The 16,359-nt window shown below is 33.7% G+C and overlaps 1 protein-coding gene across 2 annotated transcripts in view; it reads left to right on the top strand.

The window, feature by feature from the left end:
* Srbd1 (S1 RNA binding domain 1) overlaps positions 1-16,359 on the top strand; it is a 226,249-nt gene that overhangs the window by 124,714 nt on the left and 85,176 nt on the right. For both annotated transcript variants that reach the window (XM_027934616.2, XM_071601541.1), the window contains 2 exons: positions 3,009-3,100; positions 13,017-13,099. In XM_027934616.2, the coding sequence (XP_027790417.2) occupies positions 3,009-3,100; positions 13,017-13,099 (175 nt within the window). The remainder of the gene's footprint in view (positions 1-3,008; positions 3,101-13,016; positions 13,100-16,359) is intronic.

Raw genomic sequence — 16,359 nt, 5'->3', positions numbered from 1 at the left:
TTTGTATTGATTTAATATTAATATTAATCTAAAATCTTTGGGTGCAATGTGTCACATCTGTTTTGTATTCTTCTGTTTAAAAGGAGTGGCAGTGTGGTATTTGAAGGAATATTTATTATCTGAGTGTTTTTCTTTGCAACAGTTTCCCTCAGTCCATTGAGAATTATAACTTCAGGAGACACTGAATCACCAGCAAATTCTCAGGTACCCAACTGCTAAAAGCCACAGTTAGTTAGAATTTTAATTTACCATTTAAGTCCCCTTTGTTTATATACTTGTAACTTTGGAGGATTTAGAAAACATTCTTTTCTCCAAACAATAGGTTGAGCTTGTGCTTCATGGATACTCTATAGTTTTTTTTTTTTTTTTTTTTTAGAAAAGATTTGATTAGATTAATTGTTGATTTATTTTTGAAATGGCCACTGAATATTCTTATCCTGTGGTGGTGCTTCATAATCTTTTGGGGAGGTCTTGAATTTCTTTAAGTATAATGAGTGAAAGGTGTAAGCCCTCTTCCTGGGGTGAGTTGGAGAATGCATAAGTACAAATATTTTACCACAGTTTTAATTAATCCTGCTTCTCTCTGTCTAGTGTCCAAGGGTTCCAGGTTTAGAAGTACTGAATTGAAAAATCTCTTCTAGTTTGCTAGTTTTACCATCATATTTTTATGCCACGTAAAGAGTTTTTTTTACTTCAAGCTTTATTTAATATTATATTTTTTTCTTGATCATTATATAGTACAAGGTACACATAATTTAAGTCTTATTTTGGTGAAAAAACATAATTTCCTTTTAATTGTAAAGTTGAATTTATGAAATTATTGACATGCTTGACCTTCTGTGTGCTTCGGGCTCTATCTTAGATACTTAAAAACAACAACATCAACAAAAAAACACAACAACTCATTTTGCATCAGAGATGAAGACAATGAAAGAAAGATATGAGTTCTTATGAAGACAGTAGCTCTTTAGAAAAGATATTGTATTTGTTGTTTTGCATAAAAATACAGGTTCTCTTGGGCTGGGGATGTGGCTCAAGCATAATGAGCTCGCCTGGCATGTGTGGGGAGCTGGGTTCTATCCTCAGCACCACATAAAATAAAAGATGTTGTGTCCACCAAAAACTGAGAAATAAATATTAAAAAAAATTCTCTCTCTCTTAAAAAAAAATAAAAATAAAAAATACAGATTCTCATTTTAACCCATTTTTGTCCAATTGTCTCAGATGTGGAACACCTGGAAAAACTTAAATTGAGCCATAATTGTATATTTACCTTCTAGATAACTTTGAAATAATATTTGAGTATTTATTTTATGTTCACACAATTGAAAACTTGGGACTTAATGAGTTAATAAAAGATTGTGAAACTATTTAGTAATTACTAGGTTATTCTGGTTAAGAGCTCAAACTTGAGGATCAAGTTAGGGTCTAAATTCAGCTCAATTGCTTACCTTGGGCTTACTGGTCACCTATAAAATAGATCTAATTCATTAAATGAGATAATTTCTGTAAAGTAGTTGGTTTTATATTTTGTACAAAATATGCTCTCAGTTATCTCTTATTGTATGGTGTTAATGAGAAGCAGGGTAATCAGCCATGCTTTCCAATTGCAGTGTTCATTTTTCCTATCACAAAATTTAGGATAGTGGATTGCAAAAAGATAAGTCTTCATGTTCTCAAGAATAATCTTTTAAAGTCTTAGTGGCTTATAGTTGTCAAAATTCAATCAAGGGCTGGGGATATGGCTCAAGCGGTAGCGCGCTCGCCTGGCACACGTGCGGCCCAGGTTCGATCCTCAGCACCACATACAAACAAAGATGTTGTGTCTCCCGAAAACTAAAAAATAAATATTAAAAAAAACTCTCTCTCTCTCTCTCTCTCTCTAAAAAAAAAAAAAAAAAAAAAATTCAATCAAAAGTTCTCCAAAGACAAGGGGGTAGTAAACCAACTTTTCCCCTTGTTATTTCTCAGTGTTCACTTATTACATTGGGGTAGTATATTAATAAGTTATCCACTGAACTTGTTTCATGTAATCAAAGTAAATATAGAGGAGCAGAGTAAGGGAGAGATTGTTAAGAATGGATTAAAAATTGAGCACTGACACATATCTGCTTTTGAATCTTGACACCTACATGGTCCTGTGGTATAAAACCATAGGTCTTGTATATAATTTGAATAGATGACATTTCTTTACACATTATGTCATAAAGGAGAACTCTAATTTTAAAATGTTTGATGAACTGTAGAAATGCCAACCATCATGCAAAAGTCAGCTGTAAGAGAGTGTTCCGGTTATGGTTCGTGAAGTTTCTGGAGCCACAGGAGAAAGGAAAAGGATGATTTATGTGATACTTTGATTAAAGAAATTATGAAATGAAATGGTGAAAGGATCAAATCCAATGAAAGGATAATTTCAGTCCCTCCTGAAAAAAAGGGTCTTTTGCTCTTTGTTTTTCATGTTGTGGTTATTATGAATAAATAACCAAATAATAACAATAGTCATAATTATGGCAATTTGTGTGTGGGGGGATATTTCCTCGTATGCACCCATCTACACAGGAATAAATGTCAGCCAGCAATGAATTCTAAACACAGGAGAAACTAAGTATATTCTGAACATTTTGAAATTTATTATCAGGGAAAAGTATTCATTGTGTTCATCTATAAACTTTCTCTTGTTATCAGCGAGAGAGAAAATAACGGAATGAATTTATCCTGGATATAACCCCATGTGTTTTCTATGTGGAAGAAAACAAACATTGCTTAATATAACTTTGTATTGATGAAATACTAAATGCTTTGGTATCATTGAGGTATGAAGAGAGCACTTTGCCTGAGTGTGTGTGTATATGTGTGTGTGTGTGTGTGTGTGTGTTTTATGATACAGTGATGTATATATATGTAGATAGATAGGTAGATCTTCTGAGTTTTATTTATTCATTTTCTTTGGCTAGGTAGAAAGTTTGGAAAACAATGTTGCCCCCCCTTTTTTTCTTTTTTCTTTTCAGTATCACCAGTGAAGCAGGAGCATCAATCTACAGTGTTAGCCCTGAAGCTAACAAAGAGATGCCAGGGCTAGATCCTAATTTAAGAAGTGCAGGTAAGAAACTGTGGTCCATCACAAAAACATGTCATTTTGATATTTGGGACTTGCATGTGTGCCAAGCTGAATATTTTCAATACCCAAGAAACTTTAAAAGATATACCACATGCCCAAGAATTGGCATAATAGAAGGAAAGTGGTTGATTTTACTAATAATTGGAATTATGGAAAAGAAGAATAATACTGTCCCATTTTTAAAGAACATTACATAGTACTCTTAGAGAATAGTAAAAAGTTAACCCAAAAAGTATTTAGAAAATCAAATTCCAAAGAGTTTAATAATAAAAATAACAGAATACTTTTTATTACTATTACAAAATATAATTATAGGCTTTTGGCAATAAGTAATATTTTAACATAAAATTTTTGTAGTACAAATGCATGCATATACAGTCTTTCAGTTTACTGCTAAATATTTGACAAGTTCTTTGTCTCGTAGCTTAATAATAGAGGTTGTCATTTGATAGTGTATTGCCTTAAAAAGCCTACTTTTATTTTAGTAATATTTGATTGCTTTAATTTCTGTGATGTGGAATATTTTATTTCAAGAAGTTTGAATACTTTCATACATCAAGTAGAAACAGTTGGTGTCAAGCAAAATATTAGATCTGGTCGGAGCATTTTTCTGTGTAATGGAAGGATATTAGATCACTTTGTTACTGATAGGCCTTTCATTTAATTTTTTTCTTTAAAGTATCACTTCAGTTTTCATTGGCTGTTCTTGAAATCTATACCTAGAGATATATTTTTGAGCAGTTTTCCATTAATCTAAAGCTAAAAAGTTCTTTTTCAAACATTCAAAAGGCCTTGTAGTTTCTCTTCAATTGTTTCTTCCATAACACAATTCCTTGTCTAAAATTATCATCTTGTCAAACTCAAATTCCAGTTCAACATCTTGCTTCTTCTGTGAAGCTGTTTGTATCACATGCGCTTAACCTGGTCTTTGATCCTTACCATGTGCTTTTGGTGTTTGCCCTGTAATAACAATAGTGATGATAATGGTAGGAGGAGTAGAAATAGTAATCATAGTGAGAGTTTCTAATTCCAGTCTTTCTTAAGTACTTAATATGTATAAAACATTGTGAGAAATAATTTATCAGGATTATTTTATTTTATCCTCACAATTGCCCTATAAGACATTATTATTATTCCTACTTTACAGATGAGAAAACTAAGGCTTAAAGGGCCACATAGCCAGTAAGTGTGTAAGTAATATTTGTGTACCTAATGTTTATAAAAGAAGATGTTTTCTTTATAAATAATAAAGTCCAGGACTTCCCAAGTTAGCATTGAAAAGATATCTTTTTTCTGGAAGGCAACAGTCCTCAGTCCTTCCACTGCTCGAGGGACTGCTGTTTCTTCCTAACCCTTGTCCATGTGGCTGCACAACTGTTAAAGAATTATAGGTGGGACCAGATTACAACATTCTATCAAGACTCTATGAAAGAAGACCATAATAAAAAAGGGAATTACTATGTGACTTGAATTAGTTTGTGATTCTCATCCCTTCCTTGAGAATCACAAGATATATCTCAACTTGCTGCTGTGTGGCAATGATGATCTTTAATCCATATCAACTCAAAACATCTACCTGGACCCTTTGAGTCTTTAGAGTCTAGGTCTGAAGGCAAATATTCAAACAAGCTTCAAGTCTCCATTCTTGGCTTCCAAGGGCTTACTTCCTTTTCCTTGTTTTTTTTTTTTTTTATTTATTTTTTGTAGTGTAGGTCCTTATACATGCTAGGCAAGTGCTCTACCTCTGAGTTCCACCCGCAGCCCCCACTTCCTTTTGAGTCCTGTTTCTCATTGGGAGTCTTCCTCTTTTGTAGTACTTTATGCCAAAAATGACTTTGTACTTTGAGACCTGAGCTACCTATGGGTATGGGATTTACCTTTAAACCTTGCTGTGGTTTGGGAGTTTGTCTGCTGAAGATTCATGTGCTAGAAACTCAGTCCTTAGTGTAGTGATGTTGACGTGGTGGAATCTTTCTTTCTTTCTTTCTTTTTTTTAGATGGGGGGTACTGCGAATTGAACCCAGGGAGGGGCTCTTAACTGCTGAGTCACATCTCACCTCTTTTTAAATATTTTATTTAGAGACAGCGTCTTGCTGAGTTGCTTGGGGCCTCACCAAGGTCCTGAAGCAGGCTTTGAACTCTAGATCTTCCTACCTAAGCCTCCCAAGCCTCTGGGATTACAGACGTGTACCACTGAGCCTGGCTCTGGTGACATCTTTCATTGGTGGGGTCTAGTTCGAGGTAATTAGCTCACTAGAGCATCATTCCTGAAATGGATGAATGCTAATCTTGTGCAGTTAGTTAGTTGTTACAAGGCCACCTCACTTGCTTTGCCCCTTCAACATGTGGCTGGTTCCCTTTCTGTTTCTCTTCCATTTTGTGACAGCCAAGAGAGCCCTCACCAGAGGTTGAATAGATGAGGCCACACAATCTTGAAGTTTTAGGCTCCCAAAATACTGTAAGTTAAATAAACCTTTTTATTTAAGACATTATCCAGTATAAGGTATTCTGTTATAGCAACAGAAAATGGGCTAATACAAATTCTTTGTAAGTTTACTTTTATATAATAGAACCTCAGCAGCCATGCAAGTGTTAGACATACGTAAGAGAATGACCTTTGTATTACTACATACATCTCCTTGGTCAATTTATCATCTTATTGAAAATAGAAGTTGTCTTATATATGCTTATCTCTCCCATAATAATATGTACATTGTACAGGAAAGGCCTTCAATCTGAATGGATAAACTAACAGATGATACTAAAATGTTTATTGATTTCTGACTTAAAATGGGAAATGGAGTATACTTTTTATGTCTTCCCTCCCTTCTGAAATCCTATTAAAATGACAGAAACATTCTGTTTAAAGGAATAAGCCCTCTAGGACAAAAAGCATGAGAGAAGAGAAAGCAGCAACAAAAAGTTTTGAAACTAGAAGCCAGATAGATGAGTTATAAGTGACCTAGCCAGCTGGAGAAAGTTGAATTCTAAGGCAGCATTGTAGAAAACAGAAGACTAATGTGATGATATGGCTTATGCAATCCCTCCTGATTCAGGAAAGTGATATGAAGTACCTTTGGAGGTATGCTGGGAAGGCCAAGGGTGGTTCTAAAATAAGAGGATTGGTTGAAAGTCTGTTTCAAAATCAAAGAGACCAGGTTAAGCATAGAATTACAACCTGGCCAGCAACTGCACTTCTAGGTATGTACCCCAAAGAATAGAAAATAGGAACTAAAATGCTTGTAATGCAAATGCTGATAGCACTATTCACAGCAGTCAAAAGCTGGAAACAACTCAAATATCTTATCAGCAGATGAATGTGTTATATTCATACATTAGAATATTATTCAGCCATGAAAAAGAGTAGAGTACTGATACTTGCTGAAACTTGATGAACCTTGAAAATATTAAACCAAGTGGAGAAAGCCAGTTATAATAGACCACATTTGTTTGATTACATTTATATGAAATGTGCAGATTAGGAGAATTTGTAAGATAGGCAGCCAGTTGTGGTTATCAGGCACTATAGAGAAATGGAAATGACTGCTTAAATGGGAACAAGGTTTTCTTTTGGTGTAATGATAGATGTGGTGGTTGCATAACATTGTAAGTGTAGTGAGTAGCACTGACTTGTACACTTTTTAAAATGATTAATTATATATTATATAACTTTCACCTCAGTAAGATAGCAACAGTTAGACCTTTCCTTCCACATAGTTAGGTTACTGTTCTTTTTCTGCCTTTACTGAAGACTAGAGATTTGTTTTCTGGGGTGGTGAAACAGAAAGTCTCTACAGTGGTGGACACAGCTTACATACAGGAGTGGGAATGCCATAAAGAAAGAGTATTTAGAGAGGAACAAACCTTTTATGAAAAGTGATAGCTTTGACCAACACAAGAGATAATACCTAAAGAAACCAAGATCAGAGATTCCATAGAGAAATGATCAGAGCACCCTGTAGTGATGCCAGAGGTAACGCTTACCTTTGAAGAAAGTACTTCCAGTCAGCTTGTTCATACCCTGCCCGTTGTGGACAGTCAAGGGTCACCTAACATATAAGGAAAACTTACTTATGACATGTCAAAATACACCAAGCGAAAAAGCTACGGAGGAAATAGAATTGATGTTGGCAGAAGAAAAATAAGGAAAATTTTAACATTCTCAGAGAAATTGAAATATTCCATTCATTTAGAGATACATCCATAAAGTAAAATTCATCCTATCAAAAGGAAGACATTATTCTTTAAATTTTTCCTTTAAAATTCATTACATAAAATGATGAATTCACCATCTATGAATTTTGATTAACTTATATAACCTCTACCAACTCTGTTACAATCAAGATGTATAGTGATTTTTTTAAACCACATTAACATATTTGTTAGCTTCTTATTCAGCAGAGTCAAGGTGATATGTTGACATCAAAATTATTAACATTACATTTTAATAAAGTGGGTTTTCTTAACGGCACTGGGGATTGAATACCACTGAGCTACATCTCTAGCCCTTTTTTCATTTTTAATTTATTTTATTTACTTATTTTTGGGGGGCGGTACTGGGAATTGAACTCAGGGACCCTCAGCCACCGAGCCACATCCCTAGCCCTATTTTGTATTTTATTTAGAGACAGGATCCCACTGAGTTGCTTAGTGCCCCGCTTTTGCTGAGGCTGGCTTTGAACATACAATCCTCCTGCCTCATCATTTTTTATTTGAGCCAGGTTCTGACTAAATCACCCAAGCTGGCCTTCAACTTGTGATTCTCCTGCCAAAGTCTCCCAAGTATCTGGGATTGCAGGGTTGGGCCACTGTGCCCAGCCTTAATAAACTTTATAGTGAAAACAATTCAAATTTGGTGTCATTGAATGAAAATTAAAAAACTACATTGAGAAATTTTATGGATTTTCCTTTGTTCCTTCCTGACAAGGGGAAAGATAAAATAAGACGAATATTGGATCTTAAAAAGAAATACCTCTATTTAATATTGTTATATAATATAATAAGACAAAATTAAAAGTGAACTGTTTAGTAGAATCTTTTTTAGGCAATGATTTGATTTACTCTAGAAGCTTTAGGATTCTGGGTATTTCATAGAACTCAAGGGCCCTGGAACCGTTTTTATCTTTTAGATACAAGGCATGTAATGAAAGGGGGTGAGAGGTGTTGCTTTCAGACTACTGTATATCAGCATGCAAGTTGTACACAGTGTAACTTAGCCATATAAGAAAGGTGTTGCTAACCTTTTAGGGTGACGATCTTCACTAAATCTGGACTCACTATCCTCCTTTATATATCTAACACATTTTTTCCTCTAATGCTTCTTAGCTCAATACCCTTATTAATAATTTTCTTTTTCACATTTAATGACACTACCGTTTACCAAATTACTATTTATTAACAACTAAAATTTCATGTGTACTTTCTGTGCTCTTTTCATTGGTCTATGTAGTTTAACAATTCAAGATTCTGTTTTTGTGACTTATAATAGGAGTGCTTTTATCTTTTTTAATTGTACTTTTCTTAGGTGTTTCTTTTTTTCCAAATAAACTTTAAATCCATTTAATAAATAGTTTTTAAATTCTGTAAGATATAGAGCAAAATTCTGTTAGCATCTATCCTTTTGTCCAGTTTCTGTACTTTTTTATTTCTCTCAGAGATTAAATAGACACACACACACACACACACACACACACACACACACACACACACTACATATATGGTAAATGATCCTTTTGTTTTGCTTGTTTTTAATTTTAATTTACCACACTGTATATTAGATCTCCAGAACTTACTTATCTTATAACTGCATGTTTGTACCCTTTGACCAACATCTCCCCATTTTTTTCCATTCCCCAGTCCATTTCTTATTGGCTGTTGAGTGCATAAGATAGAGCATCATGTTTTGACTGTGTGTTGAAACCAGCCAGACTGATTGGAGTCTTATTAGTTCTTACATTTTTTCAGTTCACTTGCTACTTTAGTTTTTTAGGTAGACAAACATCATCTGCAAATAAAAATAATAATAATCTAGTTTTTATACTTTCAATATTTATATCTTCCTTTTTGTTAAAACACATTAACTATTATTTCGTGAACAATGGTAAAAAGTAACATTGGTATAGGAAAATATTGATCTCACATGTGTATAAAGTAGTATTTGGATTCCATTCAGCCCACCCTTCCCATTTACCACGCCAACTCTTGGCAAACTAGTCTGCCCTCTAACTATGTGGATTTGCTTGTTCTGGACTGTTCGTTTGATTAGAATCATACGGTATGTGGTCTTTTATGTCTGGCTTCTTCACTTAGCATAATGTTTTCCAGGTTCATCCATGCTCTTCCTCAAAGTATATATCAACATTTCACTCTGTCGTGTTACCAAATGATACTCTTTTGAATGGGTAGACCACATTTTGTTTATCCATTCATCAGTTGATGGGTATTTATGTTGTTTTTACTTTTTTTTGGTTATTATAGATAATGCTTCTGTGAACATTCATTGATAAGGTCTTATGTGGACATGTTTCCATTTCTTTTGAGTATCTACCTAGGAATAAAAATTTGAGGGCATGTGGTAACTGTATGTTTAACATTTCCCAGAAATCATATTGACTTACATTAGTTACTGTAGTCTCCTTATGATTCATTTGTTGCTTTTTTCCACTATTTCTACCTTTTCCTCTCCATCTCAAAATATAGATGTTCCCTAAGATTGGGTGTACAACTTCCTTTTTTTAAAAATTCTTTTGGTAAACTAGCTTATATATTCTCTTTTCCTGAGTTATCTCTTACTTTTTCCTTGTGGGAATCTTTTGCCAAGCCTGATTATTATCCACTGGAGCTCTGCTTTATCATGTGTACTAAGTAACTCTTGCTTGGTGATTTTGTCAATTTCTCTCCGAAGCCTGAACATGTGACTGTTTGAATCTGTCTTGACTGGTGTTCATCTTTCATCCTCTCTGCCCCTCCTTCCTTTTCTTCCATACTTAAGTTTTTAGACTGTACAGAGTGAATAGCATCTGAGAGGGAAATACCAGCTGGAGAAACATTAGGTTGTCTGTCAAGGCTGTTTATTGGAAGCACTGTAACTCCAGAGGCTCTGGACTTACTGTAGCATTAATATGTCACCTAGAAGCCCCAATTTCCATTCCTTTGCTCTGCTGCATTTAGTAATATTAGAATGCAAAAGGGAACACAGCAATTAGATGCAAACGGAATAGAAAATAGCTTAAAACCCTTTTGTATATTTCCGAAAAATTTTAACTATGAGACTGTACCCACACTTAACAAATTATGCAATTGCTTTAACCAGTTCCTGTTTAGAGTTTCATAATGTGGGTTTTCTGGTAGGGGTAGATTTAAGAGATTTACCCATTATTGATCTTCTTTTATTGCATTTCTAGTACTTGCCTTACTACACTTAAATATTCTGATGCCTATATTTTAACTTGGTTTATTCTTTGGGTTTTTTTTTTTATTCTTAAAGTATTTTTGCAATATATGTATGTTTTTGAAAATCATTCTTTTTTTTGAGAGCGAGAGAGAGAGAGAATGAGAATTTTTTTTTAATACTTTTTTTTAGTTTTCGGCGGACACAACATCTTTGTTTGTATGTGGTGCTGAGGATCGAACCCGGGCCACACGCATGCCAGGCGAGCGCGCTACCTTCTTGAGCCACATCCCCAGCCCTGAAAATCATTCTTACTGCATTATAGATTTAAAGCTAGGATAAATAAATGTTTAGTTTATAGAAATTCAAGTATATCACTAGTAGCACTGTATTTTCATTTTGTAATTGTAGCATTATTAGAGGAAAGCATTTCTTTTATATAGCCTGCAGTGTTTACACCTAATTAATTTTTTTAATATTTATTTTTTAGTTGGAGTTGGACACAATACCTTTGTTTTATTTATTTATTTTTTTTTATGTGGTGCTGAGGATCAAACCCAGGGAATCACATGTGCTAGGCTGCTAGGCAAGTGATCTACCACTGAGCCACCACCCCAGCCCCCCCCTCCCCCCCCCCACACTGATTAACCTTTTGTGGTTTTTTTTTTTTTTCTTTTGATGGTGCTGGGGATTGAACTCAGGAACTTGCTTGTGCTTTACCACTGAGTAAACCCTCAGCTCTGCTTTTGTGAGTTTTGATTGAAAGGTATATGTGAAGGCCTGAAATCCCTCTCTTCTGTAAGAGAAATAGGCAGATTGTATGTCACCAGGTTACTAATATCTAAACTTACTTTGCAAATTGCCTTTGTCAACGTGTGTTACATATATTAAGAGAGGACATAAAAATGACAGTGTCCATATAGTGAACTTGATGTTCACAGTAGATCTTATTTTCTGACGAGAGAGGGCTAGAGAATCTGAAGATCTCTTACAAGAGGTGACTTTTGTTGCTAGACCTTAAACAGTTTAATATGAAAGCAAGCATGGATTTCCTTTGGTAGCGTTACAATGTTTTCACTTAATGAATTTACATTGCATCCAGTCAATATGAGTAGGTAACACTGATTGGCTTTCATGTATTTAGAAAATAACACAAGATAGCTTTATTTAAATAAAGTGTACATAAAGTACTCAATGTAACTATGTATGTACACAACAGTACTTGATAATATAATATAAGTGTACTGTATATAATAGTGTGTATATATGTATGAAGCTATTCATAAGTAAGGACTCAGTGTTACTGTGCTACTTGGGTTGGGGTTGGGGTGGGTGCCTTTAGAAATATCCATAAAAGTCATAATAAATATGTTTTCTCTACCTAAATCTGTAAGTTCAATTATATAGAAGTTTTATTGTTTGGTTAAAATGATGGCAGTAAATGATGATTAGGTAAAAAATCATGATGTAGATAAAAGTATATTTGAAGTTAATTTTCAAGTTTCTTGAATATGGATTGTGATGGTCAAGAAAGGGATGTGATTAGAACTGTGTATGTGTTACAAGACAAGCAGTTGGGCTAGAGCGCCTCCCAATGCACTCCTGCAGTCATATTCAGTGGCATACAAGTGTATTCACTAGCTAGTAGACTCAGTATCTCTGCTTGCATTAAGATATGATTCATTATTTATTCATTATTATCACAGGATCTAGTCCTGATAGCATATTTGACATATAACTATAAGTCAAAGTCATATGTTGTGGGGGAGGCTCAGACTCTTGGAAACAGATTTGGGATCCTGGCAGGTGGAAGAAGATATACAACACAGTTGGGATAGTAGACATTCTGTATTCAGAGGCAACAGCAGTCCCCCAGCCTCCAACCTCATTTTTTCCCAGCCAGTTCCATTTAGATCCCTGAGCCATTTCCATAGGCCTTTTTTATATGCAGTCCAAACAAAGAAGCCCATTGCCTTCAGGTTACATAAGTGGGCATATGCTCACAAGCAAACGTTTATAACCTTGATATATATGCAGAATCAGGGTAGTCATGATCTTGGCTTCATACTAAAAACATAATCTGCCAGAAGCCTTGACAAAGGATCCTAACTATAGCCATCTTGGGCTTGCCCTACATCATATTTATAATTGTAATTATTTAAAAATAAAACAAATATCTACTCACTTTTTAAAGCATGAAATATCCTATTCTTTAAGAATGAACAGATAATTGTATAGGTATATGAACTAAGTGTTATGATTGTTTTTTTCAAGTCTATAATTCTTTTTAGTCTATTTATGCTCAAGAATGCCTAGGATGGCATGATTAATTCTGAAATTTTGCATGGGAAAGAAAGAGAACTTTGAAATTTAAATTGTTTGTCCTTGGAGGGCAGTATGAGTAGGGATAGGATTAAGTACTTAAATTATGAGGAACTAACATAAGTAATTATCTGAGTACTGCTTTTCACATTAAGTCATACTTGTTTTCTGATTCTGTTTTTTCAGTTTCCATAGCAAGGCGTGTACAAGATCCATTAGCTGAGCTAGTGAAAATTGAGCCGAAGCACATTGGAGTTGGAATGTATCAGGTAAAGCAATGTGGATCATTTAATTTATGAAATCCATCAATACAAAGAGCAGTGCTCAAATCTGGCATAGTAATTAAGTGTTAGTGGGAATAGATTTCCATTTTTAAAGGTCATACAGTTTGTGAGGAGGTAGTTAGGAGTTATAAGTTACTGGGAAAGGAGAGAAATCTTGCTTTTTCTTGTGTTTGTGATCTTGATCAAGTCTTAGAATGGTCTCTAGTCAAATGTAAAAACTAGTAAAACTTTAGATCAAACTAGTAACAATTTGGAGAGCCTTTCCTTTTAATATTATTATAAAAATGGAAAGAGTCTGGAATGAGGGGGGGCACATTTTGGTTCTTTGTGTAAACCAATATGAACCATTGATCTTTATTGATCTTTTAGGAAGAAGCTTTTGGTCCCTACTGTGCCTTATTTTCCATTTGTTTGATTGTTGTAATTGGGTTTTGATTATTACCCAGAATAGTCTAAAACTTACCAATTGTTGTTACTGTATAGTACCAGTAGTAGCAGCAGCAACAGTACTAGTAGTAGTAGTTGTTGTTTTGTTGTTACTGTATTTTCAATTCTTAAGGTTCTATGTGTTCATTGAGCAATTGGAAACAGCACTGAATCTTTAATAGTGTGGATTCATGGTGGTAGCAGGATAGCTTATGGGGCTTAAATTTGTCTCCAAAAAGCTTGGGTCAAATTGTTTTTCTCTTTGATAAAATCTTCTTAAATCTAAAATAGAATATTACCTTCTATTACAATTGTGATTATAATACAATATGATTACAATCTTCATGGACTTTAAGTGATAATTATTGTATTGTACATTCACTCATGAAATCTGTGATTACTAGAAATAGAAGAGACCTTATAAATCATACAACCTTACTTCCTCACTTGACAGAAATAATTGCTGTGCCTTAGAGTAAGAATTTTTACTCAGGATTATATGGTGACAAAGTTTGTACGAACTTGCCATATATCGAAACTATATGAGTATTTCCATTTTATAGGAAGTTGGACTAAGAGGCATTCAGAGCTTTAACTGGCCTTGTTCATTTGGGAAAAAATAGTTACTAAAGGGATTTAGCTACAAGTAGATACAAAAACCTGGTTTCTAAAAGATTATAACTAAAACAGATTTGTGATATAGACAGTTTTTGTGAGGGGAATTGTAGTTTTATTAGATGAAATTATGGGTTATCTTAGCAAGGTAGGTAGGATAAGAAAAAGAGCCAAGATTTCAAATTTCTAGAACCCACGCAGGCTAATAAGTCACTAGTATCAATGAGGTCTTTAAGTAAATATCAGAGACCTAACAAGAGATTGAGTTTAATGGAAAGAGTGAAATTATTACAATAGCAATAAGACATAGAAGAGTTCTAGCAAGGGATTGACTCGGATCTTTTTTGTATTTATAAACGTTGACTTTGGTATTCTGGTGAAAATGAATTAGAGGGGAAGAGGAAAAGCAATAAAGCCAATTAAGTGGCTGTTAAAGTAGCCCAGGTAAGAGATGATGGTGCTTGGACAAAGTTAATGGCTGTAAAGATGAAAAGAAATTAAGTCTATTTTGTAGGGACTACTTCATAATAAGTAAGAGAAAAGAAATTGTCAAGAATTTGCTCCATGGGTTCTGGTATGTGTTTGATGCCTTAGTAATGTAGATTTTGGGTAATTCAGTTTTGAACATGTTGGTTTTAGATACTTATAAGAAATCTAAGTAAAGATGTTAAACTTGTAGTTGCATCTATAAGCCTGAGATTAAAAGAAAGAGCCCTATGAAATTGGAGTGCATACTGTTTAACAAATAATAAAATTGAGAAAGTAATCAGATGGTAGGTTGAACTTATGATATTCTTTAACTGCCCTACCACTACTGCCAATGTATCCACAACTCCAATTCTCTGAAATAACAGAAAAGGTGTACATGTGTATCTATACCCATGTGAATGCATATTTGTCTGTCTGAATGATAATGACTAGAAAAATAAGAAAGGATCCTATTAGTGAATGGAAATTTCAGGAATTCCAGAAAGACACTAAGTGTGAAGAATCACTCCCACAAAGATAAAACTGGCTGGAACTACAGCCCAAAACATGTACAGGTCATTTGTTAACACATAAATTTTAAACCAGACGATGAATTGGAAAAACTTTTTTGCCACAAGTATATATGTATGTTTTGATAACTACATATTTTACTATTAAGATTTTTTGTTGATTTGTACACATTTATATGTTAGTTTCTATAAAACATTTACATAAAATATATATAAGGAGCCTTTACATGCCATTTATCATGAAAAGAATAGAAATTTATCTTTTATATCAAACAAGGTGTTATTATTTCAACATAACAGTTGAATAAAGTTGTAATAAAAATGTGTGTAGGTGGGAAGGATATGATGAAACAAGCATTCATATACACTGCTTGTAGAAGTATATATTGCTATTTCTAGCAAATCGTCACTTTTTAAAAAATGTATTCTTTTTACCTGGAAGTTCTTCTTTTAGTAATTCCAAGGTAGTAATAAGAACTTTTGGTAACACTTATGTACAAATTTGCTGGACAAATTGCAAAATATTGGAAGCAATTATAGTAGGAGAATAATTAAACCGATTATGATATGTATGTTAGTTGAAATATTATACAGCCATTAAAAATTCAGGCTTTCAAGGATTTACAAACATAAGAAAATTGCTCCTGACACAATATTTTTAAATTGCAGCAAAGGTGTTGTTATAGATAAAACTAACATGTGTTTTTAAAATATAGCTATGTATTTACATCAAAGAAAAAAAATGTACCTGGAAAGTTACTGTAATTTATGTGTTTGGTTGATGTGATGGGGGAATTTTTTTTTTTCACTTTTTCAAGCTTTCTGTAGTGAATATGTAGTAGAAAAAAATTATTTATATAACTATATAAATAAAAATATCCATTTCCATGTCTTAGGCAATATACTGCTTAGTCTTGATACGATGGAATTTCCAATACAACCATAGAAGAACTTACCTTTGTAGTTGAAACCTTCCCATGGTTTTAGTATAAATTTAATATTTACATTCATTCCAATTTAAGGTATAAATAGCTGGACAAACATTATTGATTTAAAAAATGAAAACTATTCAATGAAAGTGTTAAATAGAAACTATAATATTATTTCAATAGAAACTAAAATTCTTTTGGTTTAATAACAGCTAAAATGCTAAAGGCAGCATTCCAATCCATGTCTTAGAAAATGGAGAGAGCTGATTTTAAAAAC

The sequence above is a fragment of the Marmota flaviventris genome, chromosome 14, assembly GCF_047511675.1.
Source record: "Marmota flaviventris isolate mMarFla1 chromosome 14, mMarFla1.hap1, whole genome shotgun sequence".
Lineage (NCBI taxonomy): Eukaryota > Metazoa > Chordata > Mammalia > Rodentia > Sciuridae > Marmota > Marmota flaviventris.
Note: the sequence above shows the minus strand (reverse complement) of the source record. Positions and strands in the feature narration are given on the sequence as shown.